General features: G+C 40.8%; 1 protein-coding gene across 12 annotated transcripts in view; it reads right to left on the reverse strand.

The window, feature by feature from the left end:
* Nucleotides 1–21,315, reverse strand: part of LOC117763646 (pleckstrin homology domain-containing family A member 7-like) — a 125,629-nt gene that overhangs the window by 95,799 nt on the left and 8,515 nt on the right. The window contains exon 1 of one of the 12 annotated variants that reach the window (XM_034588935.1): nucleotides 12,919–13,273. The exons of the other annotated variants lie outside the window; for them this stretch is intronic. Within the exon in view, the coding sequence (XP_034444826.1) occupies nucleotides 12,919–13,070 (152 nt within the window). The 5' untranslated portion in view covers nucleotides 13,071–13,273. Of the gene's footprint in view, nucleotides 1–12,918; nucleotides 13,274–21,315 lie in introns of those variants that run through there. 12 annotated transcript variants of the gene reach the window in all.

Raw genomic sequence — 21,315 nt, forward strand, 5'->3', positions numbered from 1 at the left:
GTTGCCAGGGCTCTCACCTTTACCAGGGCAATTAACATTGTAATCACAAGCGTGGATGTGTAATCACAGTACAAAATCTGTAGAGCACTCTGGTATTGTAAACTTAGGCTAGAAAGGATGTTAACATCTTATCTGCATTTCTTTGAACAAAGAAGGTTCAGGAGCAGGTGACATCATATTTCAAACAGGAAGATGCCGATGGGAACACTTTTCAAACTCTACTCTCACTAAGGTTGAGGTATCATTTGAAATGTTCTGTCCCAGTAACAAAACTGTATCATTTTCAATACCCAACTACAATTTAGTAGCACTTATCATGGCACTTACTTATAGCACTTTGTAGTTTTGCTTTTTTGAAGAAATTGTACTTTCTCTATTCTTGTTGTTCTGGGTTTGTACCCTCATGGTTGAATGCACTTTGGATAAAAGCGTCAGCTAAATGAAATGTAATGTAATGTAATGAGAGGAACGTGTTTTCTCCAATAAATAATAATAAATATTAAGATAACAATGTAACAGATCTGACAACACATTATAGGAGATGCATTGGTGAAAATGTCTCAAAGCCCAAGGCAACATCTAAAGTTTGCTTGTTTTTTCCAGTCAAAGTCACATTACTGAATGCATTTTTACATGATCATCCCCTGGTGGATAGCTGCAGTGTAGGTCATAAACCCTGCCTCCTTCATGTTAGTGGATGGGACATGTGTCAAACTAAAAGAATAATTAAAGATGCCAAATAGGTTTGAATAGTTTGAAGGGATGGTTTGTTTCATTTGAGGGTGTTGTTATCACTTGCTTTAAGTTTGTTTTTTATTAGTTAGTTAGCTACTTCGAAGGATTGATTGCCAGCTGAGACTTACACGCAATTGGTCGAGCACACGTATGGGCGGGACCTTGATACAGCAGCTCCACTCCATGATCACACCGTGCAGTTTCCAAATGACATAACTAGTACGAGCTGATAGCACCCATATCAGGGATGTTTTGTCTTAATTTTTGTAAAGTATGGGCAGATGGAGACGTGTCGTCCATCTTTAAATTCACTGTGATATAAACACAGCCCATCTGGACAAAGCTTAGTGACTGAGAGAAAGCACAGCAGAGAGGGTATATAACGCCCTAATGGGATGAGAAGCCAGACATACAAATAGAAAAGAGAGCTAGCAGACACAGACACTGTGCTGTCGTCGACATCAGGTTACTCACAGCAGCGCCTCAAGCCTCAAGCCTCCTGATCAGCACACGAAGCCTGCAGGTGAAAGGTCACCTCTGTGCAGCTAAACAGAGATGTGTCTCCCCAGAGAGGTGGACTACTCCAGTGCCCTACTAAGCAGAGCGCCGGTTTGACCCTGCTGCAAGGACAACTCTGCTGCACCTGGGGAAAGGCTGGTGACACAGCCACAAAGCCGACGGAATGACAGCTTCACTCACTGCAGGTCAAAGTCCACACATGAAATCTGATATAAAAAGAATGTGTACAGGGAGGTGGTGGTTTGAAAAGCTCAAACCATGTAGTCATTTGATTACCTCATGAATATTTGTTGCGATTATTTGATTTTGTTAAGTCACTCGAGGGATTTTCACTCCACAACCCTGATAACGTGATGAGAAAAGTTGAGAAGCGTGAACTCTTAATAAATGGAAATGTGAATGTTTACCGGTTGAGCTGATCCCTGTGGAGCATTTCTACTCACTTATATAGGACATCTTACACCGTGCGCTGACACTCTTACTATCATCTTGCATCACTGTCCTGTGTGAAGTGGAAATCGCTCAGCCTAATGAGAGCAGGGGCTCATCTCACAAGCCTCTGGTATTCACATTTGCAAGAAACTGTTTCCAATCAGCCGTGGAAAAACACCAGATGCAGCCAGGGAATGTTTGGTCATTGCATTCAACCGCTAGACACACTTTCCCTGTTATCAAAATGGATCGTGAAGTTCTTGTAAATTTCCACTCCAGGCATAATTCAAATGATTTAATCCAATGAAAACACATTGGCTCCCCAGGTCTTGTTGGATTTGGAGCATGTCACAGAAAGTTTAGCCAAACGGAATTCACAGTGACGGAGCGGTATGAGCTTTTATCAAGCCAATCAATTTTCTCAACATCACAAGCAATAAACCACAAGGAACAGAAAAGGTCACTAACATGGTGGTTCCCAACATGGGGGCCATGAGATGATTGAGTTGAAAGAGTTTTTATTTCTTCTTGCTTCTGACTAACTATATTTGCATGTAACATGTGAAGGTCACTTATAGATGGAAATATTCAACTCATTGGCATATGTGTACCTGGGGGGAGGTCACAGGGAGATGTCTATCTAATCTATCCAATAATCCCAGAAATCTCTTGCTGTCTGTCTGTAGAAGGTATATCTCAAGAACCGTTCATCTTATCTGCTTCACACTTGGCATGTGTATTGTTCAGGGCCGAGGGAAGTGTGCTGTCGAATTTGGTGGAATTTGGACACACAATCGTGGATATTAATAATCCTTGAATAAACAGGCGACCAATGCTCTGTATCAGCAGTGGCTGGAACTCATCAACGTAAAAAATGATTCTCCAGTTCAGGTCGTGCTTACTGAGTCAAACCTGTGGGGGTGCAGCTTCAGGGTTCTGTGGTCTGAGTCCAGCAGATGGTCTTTACTCGTCGCAGCTCAATTACTGCAGGTCACTTTTACAGTTTTGGAAAACTTCAACCAGGATTACCACAGGCTAAACAAACAACCCATTCCAAACGAGCAGGTTTGGAATGACGGGCATTGATTAGTTGATTCGATGTTATTGTTGTATAAGTTATTCAGCTGATATTTTTAAAATACATTCATAATTTAGCGTATTTTTCAGCCACTCAGATGTGGATCTGCAGCTTATTTTGTCGTCTGTGATAGTAAAAATAAAGTATTTGGGTTTTGGTGTAAAAGGGTCACCATTAATCAATTAATCAGCAGATTAATTGGTGGTAAATGGTCTGTATTTATATGGCAATTTTCTAGTCTTGATGACCACTCAAAGCGCTATAGAGTACAGTTTATTGCCAATCAGCCATTCACACACACACACACATTCACACGACCTTCTGGTTGGAGGACGACCACTTTACCCCCTCAGCCACAGCCGCCATGGTCATGGATGGTTGCTCTAATTGCATTGGGTCATAAGGTAAATCTGTTCTTTGGCAACCTTCTTCCCATTACGCTCACAACGAGGTTGAAGTCTGATAAATCAAACAGTTTAGATAACATGCAGCATGAGGGGTAAAACATTTCGGTCTGCTGACCTCTGACATCATAGAGACTTGATTTATTCACCCACTCTCGAGAGACATCATCATCCGTGGTGTAATTGGCTGGTTACATGATGTCCCTTTGTTGTGGTGAGAACACAAAAAATGGGGAAAAGGGTCGGAAGTAGAGGAGCTGGAGTGGCAGAGAGGGAGGGAGGAGAGGGTGGGAGAGACGAAAAGAACACAGAAAGTGGAGGGGAGAGAGAGTCCCCTGCTGTTTGTTTTTATTGTGAAATGTAATTCCAGCCCAATCTAATCAGGGTTTTGGAAACACAGGGGATACAGCTCCTTCCTCTCCTCCTGTGTCTCTGCCTTCACTCTCCCTATCTGAGGAAGCAGGTGGACTGGCTCCACCTTTGCTCACCTATCCACACACACACACACACACACACACACACACACACACACACACACACACACACACACACACACACACACACACACACACACACACACACACACACACACACACACACACACACACACACACACACACACACACACACACACACACACACACACACGGCCGTGCAAAATCATCTGCACATAAAAACATACTAATATACACTTTTGTGCATCCACACGACACAACAGACAAATGCACGTGAATACAATACACAAATATCGATGCACGCGCAGCACATGCACATACAACACACGTTCAGAAGATATCATCTTGCAGACGGTTGACAGCAGTGTTGAATTATTATGTCAGTGGGTGATATGGCAGGATCGGATTGGGCCTGTGATTCAGCTTATCATCGTTTTACAGCCTGAAACTCTCCATCGACACTCGCTTTAAGATGCACACACACACACACACACAAACACACAACCTCCTTAGGGACATCCACCTCCCATAGGCCCACTGTCAAGATCATATCTGAGCCTTTATATATTTTTTTCTAATCCTTAAATAAATAAAAAAGACTAACCCGCAATCTTCCTTTGTTTCTCTAAGAGCCCAACAGTACAAATATTATGAACCATTGATTTAGTGATAACTTAGAGATTTCTGGGTTCAAAATCTAACTCTGTAGATCATTCTCTGTTTTTTTTGGTGTAAAACCTCCAGGACCCTGACATTGTTTCCACCACCTGTCTCCTCAACAGCAACCAAACAAATACTACGAGCCGTCTTAAGCATTGCAGTGCAAGTATAACTTTATGACTTTTTTCAACATCCACACACTTTCTCTTGTTTCAAAGTTAGACACAATCTCACAGTCTGTAGCTCGTCATTTCCTCCACCTGGCCTGCTCCCAGTCACCGCCTGGTTGGACTCTATATTAGTTTTCTCCAGAGGACTTGACCACTCAAAGAGCTGGTCGGGAACTATGGGGGACTCAGCTAACAGCACGAGCTGAATGTCTCTTGATGAAAAATTGACTGAATGCAAAGAAACACTTTGGGTCCATGGAAACAGAATAATGCCTCCATAACGCTATTATGGAGGTACATGTGTTGGAACTGAGAAAGCTGGATGAACTCCTCTGGTCTATGTAGTATTACCTAGCTCATTCATAAACATGCTCATTTGTATTTGAAGAAGATTTGCTGGTTGTATGACATAAAAACTTCAATGTGTGCGTGTGTGTGTCAATATCATCGGGAATATTTTGATCCAGATTTTTCATTCTTCAGTCACTCACACAGACACACAGACACTCACACAGACACACAGACACACAGACACACACGTAGCCCTATTATTAATACAACTCCTTTGAGCTCTTCCCTTTCATCATCCCTCGAGGCCTCACATCTCTTCATCTCACAGGCTAAAGAATGACACCACAATTAAAAGAAACCTTTTATATGCTGGATCAGATCCAGAGGAAGGAGAACAGCAAAGACCGTTTCTTCAAATTATTTGGATTTGTGGGATCTGTAGAGATTATTAATTGAATTTTTGTTTCATTATCTCCGTTTTCCTGTTGCCATATGATTTTGGAATGAATGAATTGAACTACAGGGTCTTCATTTACACACACACACATACCACTCACAGTGAAAAGCTCTATTGGTATGCAAGACATGAATGGTCCACAAGACAGAATGAAACTGTAATGATCCTATTGAGAAAATCATGTGCCTGCAGCAGGAAAACATAATGAGATACAACAACAGAAATTGAATACTAACAGCAGCGTATCAACCTCTCAGCCCTGCCACTGCAAATGTTGGAATGTAATGTGACCGGCAGACTAATGGTCATCAAATGAATCCAGTCCAGCAAACAGACACTACTTGACTCTTAAAAACACATTTCTTTATGTATTGAGAATCTAATACACAGAGGGAGAGATGCACATGACTGTCCTTTTGCAAGTCAAAGCACTCGAGCTAATTCTCCCTCTACAGAGAGGCTCAAGTTCAAAGTTGAGCCCCGACAGGCCGGTGCAGTTCACTTTGTACAGGCAAAGAAATACACTTATTTAATAATAAACATATCATGCTACACCCTTGCTACATGTTTCAGCTCGGTTGGTGTGTAACCTGCTAACGTTGGCAATGTAGAAATAGCAAAAACATACATATAGGAAAATTGCTTAAACATGAAGCCCTTTATCAAACCACTTATATTTTTGTAGAAGTGGATTTTATGAAACAGGAGATGTACAGTTAATATAAATGAAGGACAAGTGGATACCTGAAAAAACATGGACTCATGTACGGTTTGTCTATAACCCTGCAGTTCTGAGGGAAGCAGGTTCATTTTCTGTCTTCTATGACTGCTCAATTTCATTATTTTAAGCACCTCACATTCCGAAGAAATTCTCACTCACTCGTTTCACTCCTCTGTAATAAATCTAATTTGATCTAATTTGACGGGAACCACCTTCAACCACTCACTTGACAAAAGCACCCCTTTGCAAAACTTACTTTACCAATGGTAGGCTTGCTTAATTATTGTCATTATTGACGGACACACTGCACAGATAATTCAGCTCTAATTCTTGCTAATCTGGCATAAAGTTTTGATTGATGGACAGCTGCTGAGATGGTCTTCTAACTATGAGGTGTCCTCATGTCTGCAGAGGACTTCTGAAGCTCTGTCAGAGTAAACGTTGAGTTTTTGGTCATCCCCCTGACCAAGGCCCTTCCTGCTCAGTTACTCAGTTTGAGTGAATGGCCAAGAGAGTATGTGAGGTTCCTGGGAACAATTTCAAGGGATGTTTTTAAACTCTTGCCCTGATTTATACCCCAGCACAGTTAAATCACAGTTTTACTCATGTTTTGGTTTCTCTCCTGACATACCATGTTTGTGGGACCTATATACACACAGGTATGTGCCTTTCTAAACTATGTCCTTTCAATTTGCCACAGGTGGACTCCAATCAAGATATAGATATGAAAAAATTATAAAGGATACATCTGAATTCAATTGGGAGTGATGCAGTAAATGGTCTGAATTCTTTTGTAAATAAGAGATTTCACTTCTTTATTTTTAATTACTTAAATTTTTATCATGATGAATCATTGATAATAGACTGATGGGCAAAATTGCTATTTTTGTTCCTTAAAGTCAAGCCTACAGCGCAATTAAGTATGCAAAAAGTGAAACTGTCCAAATGCTTTCTGAAGCCACTGTATACTGCACTTCCTGTGAGTTAGAGGTGGGGGCGATATGGCAAAAATATCATATCACAATGTTTCTAAGGGCAGAATCACGATTCACGATCTTATTACGATTTGTTTTCATGTTGGTTTTAAAGAATATTTTGCAAGTTTCTTAACATTACAACCAAACAAATTTCCCCATTAAAAAAAATACTACCCTTCACAAGGTAACAAAACATTATAAGGAAAAACTGTGGCAAGTGACGATGCCACCGGGATCTCCCAAAGACAGCCAGAGACAAACCATTTGCTTTTCAGCATCTTTATTGAAGAACAGGCACCAACATAAATTCAAACAAATCAACTTAAATCTTGGCTGCTCAGCTCTGTCACTTTCTCTCATGTCTCCCTGCATGTGGCTCTCTCTTGTCTCTCTGTGTTTCTCTCATGTCTCTCTGCCATGTGGCTCTCTCATGTCTCTCCATGTTTCTCTCATGTCTCTCTGCCATGTGGCTCTTTCGTGTCTCTCTGTGTTTCTCTCATGTCTCTCTTAGAGGTGTGCATCCTCACTAGCCTCACGATTCGTTTACGATTCAGCATTTTAACGATTCGATTCACAACGATGCATCTCGATGCATTTCAATGTATCACATCCACAATTTTCTATATTACTGCACGTGGCTGCTTTTTCATCAATTAATAAAATCATTCAGAAAAACATGAACTCTTTTATCTAGAAAGTGTTTTTAAAAGTATTATAGACTGTTACTGTTATTACAAGTGTGCCTTAATTTACAACATAAGATTTTAAATTCAAAAATCAGACTACAACAGTAGGTCTAGGACAGTGGTCAATTCTCTCCACACTGATTTGACATTCATTCAGTTTAGACTTGTGTGCTGCACCAAAAGCTTAAAAGGCACAAACTCTGATTATATTCTTTACTGTATCTAGGTGGCCCCACCTGGCCTCACTTAGCAGAGCCACTGCACTCTCCACTGGTCAAAAAGAGACTCTGCTCCTCTGATGTTTTCAAATCATTCACATGTAGAACTGATGTTTATAAAAACCTGCTGAATACATATTTATGTTCCTGGATTAACGGGGCGTCTCTTCCTCTGCAACAATGAAGTTAAAACACTGCGTTACGTCGTAATCTGCAAAAGAACTTCTGTCTGTGGGAGTCTGTGTGTGTGTGTGTGTCTGCTCGTCTCTGTTACTCTTCACAGGAACTGATAACCACATGTATTTAGTTATAATCGATGATGTCAGATCATGACTCCGGATCGTTCCATCACTTTAACCCTGATGTCCTGGCTGTGCGCGTCACATATACAGTCTATGGTCACGTTATGTCTCGTGTTGTGTGAAGCAGGGAATCCGGGGCACGGTGTTTAAGCATGTGTCTCAAACTCTACAGCGAATCAAACAAACACAAAGTAAATGTCAGTCCTTATAATTATGATGAGACATCGCAAAAACAATGAACGTAGCGGAAAACATGAATCGATTATGTTCTGTCTCTGTATCGATGCAGAGTCGTCCACGTCTGCATTGCGATGCATCGCAGAATCGAGAAATTTCCACACCTCTAGTCTCTCTGCCATGTGGCTCTCTCCTGTCTCTCTGTGTTTCTCTCATGTCCCCCACCTCTGTGGCAGCTCTGCTGCTGCCTTTTAAACCTGAGGAGTAATCACCTAACAGCCCTCAGCTGCACGGATTACTCCCCTGGTGCAGGTGGAGGTGCCCTCTGAGCCACCACCATGCCCACACAGACCATTAAGGCCAAACAGAGTTTAATCAAGTGTGCAATTCTGCAAAGTATGAACATTCAACAAAAGTTTGAGATGGTTTAGACTTGTGTTCTATTACAACACATTAATCCCAACACAAAATGAACATTGGTTTCAAAAGGTGAATAACAACACTCAAGTAAAGTGCACTCTAGCTACATAACATTAAAGGAACTGGATTTGGATTCAGGTAGCTTACTCTTCCACCAAAGTGAACGGAGTTGTAGTGCTGGGCTGGTGCTAGTGCTGGTTCGGAGCTGGTTCAACTATCAAACATTTTAAGAACCAGTTTGAATTTCCATTGGCTACAGCCCCCTTAAGGTCGATTCATGGTACGTACATCGCCTACGCACGTAGCCTACGCACAGGGCTACGCCATTGTGAGCATTCACAGTTATGCAGAGGTGTGTGTGCGTAACTCTGCAATTACACCACCGAAACGCTAGTAAGTGTGGAGCTGAAACGCTAGTGGCCGTAGAGTTTCTATTGCTACTGTGTTGAGTTTCTTCTGGTTTCTGGTCCGCTTATTTACAAATTCTCTGGCGTCACTGTTTGCTCCAGAACAATGGCAAATGGTATCATGCTGGAGCTGATAGATGTTGAAGAGCAATTACTCTTTCTTAAAGAATTGCAACCAAGAAAAGAAAGACGTCGGGGGAGATGCTACCAAGCAGACCAATCACAGCTCTCACAGTCTGCGTTGCTGTTCAACGATAATTTTTGGGGAGGTGCACGTCAGGATACGGCGTAGGGTAGGGCGTAGGGTAGGGCATAGGGTACACGTCTACATGTAAGCTATGCTGGAGCTACGGAGAAGATTCGACGCAGAAGCATGAATTTGGCTTTAGAGCCCAGCATTACATCAACATATAGGACATTGTATGAACCCACAAACTGGCACTTATTATATATTATATTGAGTTATATATATTGATTCATTCATTCTGTCCAACCTGACTCATCTGTCTGTCTGTGTCTCTCTCAGCTGACGTCTCTGACCCAATACAAACAATGATTTGTATCCATAGCCACATTATCAGCACAGTACCACATAATGATCAATACTTTTCTGCGCACATTCATACTTATATTCAGCCACCCACCACCACCCCGTTCACTCTCCTCTGTGTGACAATGGTGGGTGCGCGAGAGAGAGAGAGAGAGAGAGCGAGAGAGAACGAGAAAGAGAGAGAGAGGAGAGCGAGCGGAGTGAGGTAGAACCGAATCAATGAATTACTATGTAATAACAAAAATTGAAGCCTTATCAGCTCTTATAATGCTTGTTAAGAGTGGAATGTGAAAATCGTGCCTTTAAGTGCATTTTATCGGCTTGAAATAAGAGCATCTCAAAGTGAGATCACTACAATCCATCAACATTATACCTCAAATACTCCAATACTATAAAAGGGTATATTGTATGTATTTCTTTTATTTTGGTTTGAGAAATGAATTCACACTTGAGTTTCTCAGTGAAAAAGCAATGACCAGTTCCTCCCTGCTTCTCTGCGAGTGAGAAATGAAAGAGCTCAACCTCCCCACCCAAAAGTGACCCCTTTCATTTGGCTTTCGGAGAGTGTTGACAGTGAATAGCCCAACAGTTACTGCCAGGAACAGAATAAGAGCCAACTCTCTTCAACTCCTTCATGACTTGAAAGGAAAATCAAGGTTACACTGTATAGTTTGAAAACGTGTCACCTAAGTCAGAGACACACAGATAGGGCTGTCATCATACACTGATGAAATTGTATGAATGAAATAAAGACACAAAGCAGCAGAGAGAAAATGTAATTACACAAACATACTCGTATGTTGCCAATTCCGATAGGACAAATGCAATAAGTTATCAAGGACAAACACTTTCTTTGTTGATTAAAATGCACCTTGCAGTGCTGTCATCTTTAACCACATTCCACCGTGTGCCATAATGAGCCTGTTTTGGGTGGCAGCTGTTGTAATGAGGCCTTTACAATTGCACTACTGTGAGACGAGGGAGAATTACACAACAAAGGCCAAGAGTATTTCTCTTTTGAGGAAAATAGGGGAATTCTCTGCATGCTCGTCTTTCTGTCATCGCCTTCCCATTGTTTGGAAATGTCACATGGCCATACAGTTAAGGTCAATATTTGACTTTTAATCGCAGGCAAATTGAAAGAGCAGAACTGCTTACTGGAGAAGTCTTGGTTTGGTGCATGAAAGAGCTTCTCCAATTGGGTGTTGAACTTACGCAGTCATCGCCATGGCAGAAAATATATTTTATGGTATAATATGGTATTGTCCTTCATATATCATATTCAGTAATACTTTAAGAACTATTGCATTTACAGTTTTATGAATGCCACATGCTGTACAATCATTGCAAGGTCCACTTCAAAACATCCTATTATCAATCTTGTTTCTGAGGTGTAAAAGCAATTCACAGAATAGAACCGCCTCCCGCCACAGTGCTTGCTTATCACAATACCCCAGGGGGCTGGGCAAAGGCAGTCCTTTTCATAATGGACTGCTTTTTACTGCTAACCTGATTCAGTCAAAACACAGAGTGCTTGGCGGCAACCAAACAGCCGATTTACCACCTGAATACCAAACAGGCAGGCCAATGTGTAGAGAGCTTGTCAGGCAAAAGCACTGTCAGAAACATGTGACTGAATAAGTCCCAGTGGCTTGGCAGACTATATCAAATAAACAATGTTCATGGGCAGCTTCTTAGAGTGTTATAAGCAGCTCTATCTATTCTTTATCAGTAATGTATATATTATATATTTGACCGAGATGAAAAACTGAAGGTGTTACCAAAGTTGTTACAAATTATAGTGAGTTGGACATGAATGTCTGTATTTAACTTTCACTGCAAACCACGCAAGAGTTGAGACATTCTACTAAAAATGCCCAGAAGTACAATGTGTGACATAGAGCAGGAAAAGCGCAATGTTAGCGTCTAGGTTGCCAAAATAAAAAAGTTACCGCGTTTCGATCACTGCCAAATGGAGACGGAGCTGAAGAAAACCTGTGTCTACTCCAGTGTTATTTTACCCAGGAGTGAGTACAGATTGTACACATCCACCAATGTAGGAAAAAGACAGATGTTAGCAGGTGGGTTTTCAGACCAGTGGAAAAGGGGCTAAAATGTAAATAGTTAAAAATCCTAGTTTGATTCAAAGAGGAATATTGAAGCATATCACAAACGTTTTCAAAAGGGGAAAATTGAGCAGCTTATATTTTTAAGCTTTGAAAATAAGTTTGTGGTTATATGAAATGTCTCAATATATGTGGGAATCATCTGAAACCAGATAATGATCAGTGAATCAGAGAGAATACAGATAAATTACCTTTCATAGCTGGATAAGAGAAAACACCTCCCAGTATAGCGTACATATTTACCACTGCAGCTTTCTAAATGTAAAATACTGGCACTTAGGACTGTTGCAAATCCTTGCATGAGTGTTTTGAAATTCAAATTGTTTCTGGAGGCATATTCAGTTTTTAAGACTCCATCTGGCCCAGATTCTTTTCTCAGCAAATAGTATCTAGGTTGTTGTTGTTTTTACAAGAAGCTCCTCTTAAGGCACCAAATTAAATTAAAATCAATAAAGTGCTATTTTGATACTTGACTTGGGTTTGTGCCAAAGAGATGACAGGTTGAGTCTGGGTTTAAGAATTCAGTCACAACTGTTTCTGCAAGAAAATGGGGGATTATTATAGCAATAGTAAATCATTTCTAGGACAGTAGGCCTACATCCTCCTCTCTCATCCCTGTTTCACTTGCTTGTCTGACAGCAGGAGGAAAATCCACCATCTTTGTGATCTGAGCAGCCGAGTGAGGCTGAGGAAAGTAAAGCTGTCATACACCACTTGTCGGGCTGAATTAATCTTGTGTTTGCATTCAGCTGGAAATCAGTGTGTTTACAGTAAAGCCCTTCCATGTCAGACACAACCACAACTGGCACTCGGTGTGTTTGTGTGTGTATTTGGGTGTGTATACATTCACTTGTGTACACTTGGAGATATGTAACAGATGCAGCTTGCACAGTGTGTGTCTACTTCTACATCCCATGAGTTCCCTTACAACCGCATACAGCTGACAAACTACGTCACACGCAACCTGTTTTATTTGGGGCAACAGCAAGGGAGCTGTGCTTCACCCAGAAACAAACTGAAAACATTTGCCACAATGAAGAATCTCAATCTCTGATCAAACAGACACTTTGCCTCCACAGACGTCAGCACTTCACCATTCTGAGTTGAGGAAGAGTATTTTACGGCGGGCTTACCTTGCGTCACACGTCAGATCCCACGTGGAGAATTCATGATCGTGGACATTAGTGACCACCTTGGCCGTCCTTGGCCAGACGGCGTGGCGTTTGATGGGAACCAGCTCGTGACCAGCCTCCTTCGTAGGGTCACGACTGCAGCAGGTACCCATCGTTCCACAACAATGGACCCCTTTTACGGATGATTAGAGGCTTTATCCCTCTGAATCCTCGCTCACTTGTAGTAGCTGGGTTCTCTTGATTTAGTTTCCCTTTGCACAGTTTTTCATCTCTTGTGGATGTCGTACTGTCTACGGCCGTTTCTCACAAAATGTACAAATAGGATGATCTCAATTAAAAGTCACTGAGAAGGGCAAGAGCGAAGCAGAGCACGACGGGTATGTTGAGGCTCTCTCTTTCGATGTTTTCAGATATTTAAACATTATCTCGTCTCTTCATGCTCCTCTCACTACATTGCTTGCCGCTGTTGTGTCCTATCAAGTGTCATCACCGCTGTCCTATTTGTCTCCGACCTTCCCCAGTGCTCCTCACATGATTTCTCCCTCTCCAAACTGCTAATGTTTTGGTGGCGTGGCCCGGGCAGTCTCACCCTCCTCCTTCCACTGACAGAAAAGCTACTGTCTCCCACGACCAGCCAGACTCTGAGGGACACAACATTGTATCAACCATCTTGTTGTTTCTCTCACTCCCTGTTTGCACCAGTGTCCTTCAATCCTTCCTTTGTGTCTGTCCTCCTGCTCAGTGTGGAACACAGATGGACCCCCCCCCTACACTTTCCAATCCCAAGCTTTTCGCCTGGTTCGCAGACAACAGTCATGCAGAGAAAAGCCAGATGAGTTGGTCCTACACTGGAGAGATGAGTGGGCTTGTCATGTGGAGAAATTCAACAAGTGCAGACAGCCTCTGGGAAATGTTTCCCTTTGTGGGCTCAACATTTCATGCATTTCTCCCATTTCTGAAGTTTATTGTTTTAAAAGCATGTGTGCAGTCTTTTGATGGAGAATACTAGTACGCCACTGTACACATTTAAGATGAAAAACCGCCTCTTTGCTAAATGGATTTTGAGTTTCTGATCATGTGTTATTTAAAACCTGCCTTTCAACTTCCTTGCAAATTCTTAAAATGGTTTATTGCACTATACAGCCCACTTTCTATTTACAAAAACGTCTAGGACTACATTTTGTGAGTTTTTGATATAAACATTTGATTCAGACATGCTTGGTTTGCCCAAAGGTGAAACTGAGGACATGTGGCATTCAGGCAGCAAAAACAGTTGAGATGTAAAAAACACATTTTTCATCATGTATTTAAGTCCCCATGGTCAGAGCCAGCTGCCCAAGAGAGATCATGCTGATTTGTTTACTGCCACGCTTCCTCTATGAACTGTGAGCCTGTCGCATGCTCATTGCTCATAGTGTGACTTGTATCCACAAGTGTTGCAACTTTGCTGCTATTTTGAGAACAGGATATAAGGGGGGGGATTGAACCAGAGGAAAATCAAAGGATGGAGGAGAAAACAGAATAAAAGAGAGCAGCCGGTGTGCAAAGCAGAGGTGACTTCAATCCTTTGAGAATTGCGAGAGGGTGAGATGTTGCAATGATTGTTCAAGCTTATCAGAAAAATGACACTTGATTAGAGGAAATAAAATCCTCATACAAAGGTAGCTCATCAGAAAGGTTTCATTTCATAGGCTCCATAATTGCCAAATCAAGTCAGGAGTAACAGGAACACAAAAAGAAAATGGCATATGCTGAGGCAGATGCCCTCAAAAACACCAATCAGAGACCAAGGAAAGATCAAAACAGCCATCCACACACAGCAAAGACATGTTGGATGCTTAAAAACCTCAAACAGAAAGCTCATAATTGAGGGGGGACTGGTCGTTCTACTCCCGCTGCTAAAAACAAATCCTAGAGGAAACACTGTGTCGCCGTCTTTATGTTTGAGTTCACAGTTTTCCACAGACCTAAAACCGAGATACTCGTACCTTTCAGAAACATCTCTCCATATATGTGTGCAACAGTGTTATTTAGTATTGCGAACAGTCACTCTCACGATCCCCCTTTTCCAAGTTTAAATAAAACATGAAGACTGACATTGAGTGAACAGGAAGCAGTGGGTGGTTAAATGTTCTCTGAAATGTAAAACAACTGTTGATAAAGTGCAGTGAGAGGCAATAACGTGCATAACTCTGCTTTCTACATTTGACGTGCAGGAAATCAGGTGCAGCTGTTCCCACGCTATCAACAGAAAGAAGGTCGCTGTGCACACAAATCCATATTTTCTATGACGTGGCTGACATTTTAACAGATGATCTTTGTGAGTATGGGTGTACCGGAATGATATTTATTTGAAGAACATTTTGTCACAGAAACTTGACTTGCACAAATATCTGAAGTGCTCTTCCCTTTTTATGTTTCCTGAAAGAGAGAAGCCATCTTTTGAACTTTGAACCATTATTCACTGATTGTGACCGAGAGAAGCATTAGAAAGTAGTTGAAGAGTGTTCCGAACAAGAAAATGATCGCTTTATGATGATCACTACAGGATTTTTAATTAAACACCAAGCTGTACGTTTTCCCACTTTGTCATTGGGAGCTCACAGAGGCCAAGTCCAGGACTCCCAGGAGAAGAGGTATTTTATCTCAATGTGACCTTCAGAAATAAGTAAGGATTACACCCAGAACTTCATTGCAGGGATTACATATCCCATTTGGCCTGGGAATATCCTTTCAGCGAGGGAGCAGGGAGGAAGGAAGGAAGGAAGAGAGGGATGGTTGGATTGATGGATGGATGACAAGGAAGAAAGGATGGGGTGGATGAACGGATGGATGACACCATTTCTCATCATGGTGTGGTAAGTAATCCGTTTATATGAGCAGGTGTTTCTTTTTGAGACGTCATTTCTAAACTGTTCCCATGCAAATTAATCAGTTTGTTTCTTTTTAATATCACAGTCATGAGCTCTCGGATGAAGCTGGGAGGCTCCTAATTACTTTCTGATTAGCTGTTTGGATTTGAGCAGCTATTTGTTTGGTCCCAAACCACTTCTTCCGTTTATCTGATTGTTATTGAAAAACCAACTGGTAGCGGCACAATACCTTTATGTGCAGTTCTCTGCCCCGCTTTAGTTGTTGCTTTCAGTCCTGCATATTCTCACAGAGCATCATGATAACCAGCATACAGTATCAGCCTGACAGATCTGTGTTGGACTCAGATCCTCTGTGAGAGTCTGTGGATTAATACCACTGCAGGGCAAGGTTAAATATTCAAAACATCCATTTTCAGAATCACTTCAGAAATGCTATTGAGCACACATATCGCCATGCGGTGGACTAAAATGACCCAAAAGCGTAATCCTTCCATCTGTGACAGTGGGAGGAGGAAAAGAGGAAGAGGGAGACAAGAGGGAGAATAATCTCCAAAAATATTGCTTCAGTTTGAAGAGTATTGAAAGAATTCAGTGACAGGAGTGATGAAATCCAACTACCACAGGGAGGTGCTTTGTTAGGACACATATGATTTAAATATCAGTGTGTACGAAACATCATCGTTTAACACTGTCTGATGGAGGGAAACCTAGACTGTAAATAAAGATGGATGCCGCATCTCCACTTCCTCTCACTGTGCACAAATAAAGCAAAAATATCTAAAATCAATTGCAAGTCAGTCTCAGCTGTCAATCATGACATTTCACCTAGTTATTTTGGCATCTAATTAATTAAAACCAAACTTACTGGAACTTTTTTTTTATTTGACATTGAAAAAGTGGAGAAGAAAATAGATATTTGATAATATTACTAGTACAAATAAAACTGTACTTGTTGCCTTTTAAAAAGGAATATATCAACATTTTGGAAAATATGCTTATTAGCTTTTTTGTTAATGATGAACAGATCAATAGGCGAGCTTATAGAGGAGCTGGAGCCAGGGGTTGATAGCTTACGTTAACATACACTGTGCCCTTTGCTGCAAAGCTCATTTAAGAGCTTGATAACTAACACATCTCATGTGTTTAATCTGAAGCTGAAACACAACAAGCTGTGGTGTGTCCTCCCAGACTGATTCCTTGCACGGGGAAGAACATTTTTTTAATTTTCACAATATAGCAGCATTCATCAAAAATCAATAAAACAAATCACTGACTGTGCAGTCACAAAATTTTGAGATCTAATTTAGATTTAATTGTTTAAAAAAAAGTGTAGTGCTATTTATCAAGTTCAGCTGAAATTCATGTCAAAGTTGAGCTTGACTTTTAATGTTATTTGTTAAGTCTGGATAATTTTGATAATGTACAATTTATGCCTTAAATGAAACTGGTAGAGATGTAAAGTGGAAGGAGAAAAAACGCCTTTCAAGTCAAGCAGTTTCTATTTTATAAACTAAACTCTGTGTTGATTGATTATCAACTATGCTGTACAATAAACTACTGGTCCTGGCTTTCAGGAATGACTGAAATAAAGCCTCTCTGACTGTCTCAAGGTCTCTTACCCTTTCAGAGAGAAACAACAAAATACAGGAGAAAGAAAGTAAAAGTTAGGAGGTGAAGTCACAGCGAGACATACTGTGTAAAAAAGGAGAGATGATCAGCTATTGACAGAAAGGGAGTGTGTCTGAAGCAGAGTGAGGAGGAGAAAGCGAGACGGAGATGCTCTCTCAGCAGATGGATGGCATCTCAGGGGAAAGATCGTAGATTTGATGAAAATTTACTCATCTTATTTCCAAAATACCCTGATTCCCATATATCTTATACTTTCTCTCATCTTCTGAAGTGAGCAAACATCAAATATTCACTCCACTCATGAGCCAACTTTACTGCAGAGTGTTTACTCCTTTGGTGTTTGCCAAGTAAAAGTCAAAGAGCGGTGAAACTTTTCTATCAAGACAAATGGAAACAGAGCTAGAATAACATCAATACACAGCTGTGCTTCATAATCCATCCGTTTCATGAAAGAGACACTGCACACTTAAATGTGTCTTTTGAGCTGTAATCTAAATTATATGACTTATCTTTGATGAAACACTAATGGTGGTTTAAATATCATATTTGTTAACACAATTATATAAAAATGTATGGGTTAAACATGGCACTTAAACATTAAGTTAAGCGCTTGGGACGTCTCTACGTCCTAAAATTTACATATATTTGAAAAAGCTAACATCCTCTAATCAAAGGTGGGCAGCCCCCCGCCACCAGGGACTGCTCTTGAGTGGAAATGTGCAAAGCTGTGTTCATTTTCAAATCTACACATCTACCATTCAGAGAAGCCTCCATCCTTGTAGTGTCTTTACTTCTGCGTTGTGAATGTTTTTTTTTTAAGACACACTTCAAATACAATGTCTTTACAATTGTTTTTATTGTCCGTCCAGCAACAGCTAAACAGATAACTGGGATTTTCAGACTTTTTCCTCCACACTGACCGCCAGCATATACCTGCAGTTGTGGAAACAAAACAGTGTCTGCATGAAGTTGCTGCATGCTCATCGCCTTCCCAAGGGAGTCCAAGGCAATTGAAACATTGAAATGTCAAAAAAAAAAATCAACTGTCAATGGTGTCATGTCCACTTTTCACGTATTGGTATATTGTGCTTGTCTGCCAGCAAAGGTCAAAATTGACTTTTTATTCAGTGTCAAGCCACATTTTTAAATATATATTTTCACACCATATTTGTTTTTGACTGGATTTTAAGGATTTTCGTCACCAGATATATGGATTTTAGATTAAAAAAAAGCTAAACACATGTTAGCAGCAACTTGGCTGGTAGCCCCTCAAGACACCCTTTGCCCACTGATCAGGATTAAAACAGATTTTTTTAATGTAAAACAACTTTATTCAATATTTTACCACATTTAACCATTGTTGGATTTGGAGGGGAGGAGACCTCAATTCAGCTCCACATAAAAACCTCCTGAATGGCTGGATCATAAGTTATCAGAGAAACAAGCTGAGCAAATGTTAGCTGCAGCTCAGCTCGCAGCCCCTCTGGGATGGTTTTATATGTACCTGTTTTAATTACCTGGTCCATTTGTTTCAGGGAGGAGGAGACCTCAGAGAGGATAATTAAGCTCCCGATAAAAAAAAAAAACCTGAACGACTGACACTAAGGGAATCCTAAACTGACTGCCATGACAATAGTGGTGAAGACAACAACTCCCATGATTCAATGCTTCTTCTCAATGTCACCAAACTCTGTTTTTTGTTGTTGTTCTGATTAGGGGACCACGAGAGACAGAAAAATACATATATTGTGCATTTAAACCCTTTAGGTTTTTCCAAGGAAATTCTGTCATTTTTTTACTATTGAGGATTTTCAAAACGTGTTCAAATATATGCTTTATGATGTGTGGTAACAAAAGAGATGGAGCCAGGGGAGAGTGAGGAAATGATTTACCCGACACCTCTGGAAGTTACTAATTTACTCACAATCTAAAGTGAGCTGAATGACAGTCAAGAAGGAAAAGCATGTTCACAAAAAGCCAAATACATTCCGGGTACAAGTTGCTGAACAGGGTCTTTTGTAGAGAAGCAGGTGTTGGAAGCAAATATCTGGAGGGAACATCGTTAAGTATGGAGAACAGCCAGTGAAGACAACATTGAATATAAACACTGTCCTTGGGCTGACATTTACAAGAAATAATCTTTAACTTTCCTGCTGCTGCAAAAGCAAACACAGAAACTGCTTAGCACCTTCGACCAATCAAAACAACAGAAGAGCTATTGTTGACAAAGCTTTCTTTTCCAGCCTTTATTTGTCTGCCAGGGAACTGTTGGTTCTTTGGTTTAGCTATGGCTCCACCGCGAAACAAAGCCTCTTTTTCAGTTGAGCACAAAGAGACATCAGACGGCGAGCACAAACCAACCCTGTGTTCTTACGCCTTTAATATGATCCATCGGTTAAATTAGTAGGTTCACAAAAAAGAAAAGAAAATTCCTGGAAACCCATTTTTATGAAGTTGCCCTTTCTGTGTGAGCAGAAAGGCCTCATGAAGCCGTTCAGGTGCAGCAGCAGTATGGCCTTCTCTGTACAAGTCTATACTTAGGTCCATTCAGTGTCGTGTTCACGTCATCACCAAGCACCTCTTGTCCAAAATCAAGACTTGAAAAATGAAAAATAGCCGTTATTACATGGCCCAGCTCACATCCGTTATACAACGTCTTCCCAGGGACATTTTCCTGAAAGTTCCTTACAAGGTTCATGATATTGTAATTCAGTGCTTTCCTACATAAGCAGTGAGAGACTGAGAAGCAGCCACCCACTGTATTTTCTCATATTGAAAGACATGCCCTTTTCCCCTCCTAAACCAAGACTCGTACAGGCGAGTCGGTTGCAAAGACTGAATGCATGTCACTGCCAAATAAAGTGAGCACTCACACTGCTGAGACAAAGCATTCGGCTCAGCAAACCCTTTAAAGGTTTAACAAAGTCATCTGCCGTCTTGATGGTATCTCCAGTCAGTATAACAGAGACTCGAAAGGGTTTGAATCTTGCAGGGTCATACTCATGACATTAATGTAACCTACTTTGAGATAAGCTCCTTTGTCACAGCTTGGTGATACCATCATTGTGCTTACGCTGCCAGTCATGCAGCGTTCAAATCACTGCACAACCAATTTCAGCTTTCTGCCAAGAGCACTACCCCTGCACATCTGCACACTCCTTAGTCATTCACTATAAACTAATATGAGCTGCAGGAATACTTGAGATTTTAATAAAGAACTGGAGGTGAGCAAATCAAAAGTGACTGTCAGTGCTTCCACACTAGTTATTTGGTTGGTATACGTATCAAGACATACACCAATCAACTGGTTTAATTGTGTAACTGGTTTAAAAACATTCCAACAGATAATTGGTTTGAATATGTATAACTGTGGCCTGTGAAGGAAGAGTTCAATCTTAACGATCAGTAATATGATTTATTACATTTTGTAGTTTCAGTTTTTTCATGGCTAGTACAAAAATGTCAGAGCCCATCAGCCATCTTCTGATAAGGTATTAGCCTCTGGGGGCAACGGCAAATATTTTGTTGCTTCCGGTGTAGACAGTAGATATTTGGGACAAGACTACATCTTCGGTATCGCTGTATACACAATGTACATTTTGTATGTGTTTAAGGTCCAGAAGGCCTTTTGGCTAATCTCTGTTATTATTTTTAATGTGAGGCACTTTGTAACCTTGTTTAAATAAGTGCTATACAAATAAAGTTATTATTATTAACTGCAATCTGCATACAAATTCAGATGAATTAAAAGCCGATAACCTATGCATTTCGATCAATGTGTTCCCCCTCTTTTGATCTCCCCACTGACTGTTTACCTGTGGAAAACAACAGCCTGCTCAAATGTGATTGGTCAAACAAGAAACAGTAACCAGGCGTTTTGCCCCAAAATCTTGTC

This window comes from Hippoglossus hippoglossus, chromosome 6 (genome assembly GCF_009819705.1).
Source record: "Hippoglossus hippoglossus isolate fHipHip1 chromosome 6, fHipHip1.pri, whole genome shotgun sequence".
Taxonomy (NCBI): domain Eukaryota; kingdom Metazoa; phylum Chordata; class Actinopteri; order Pleuronectiformes; family Pleuronectidae; genus Hippoglossus; species Hippoglossus hippoglossus.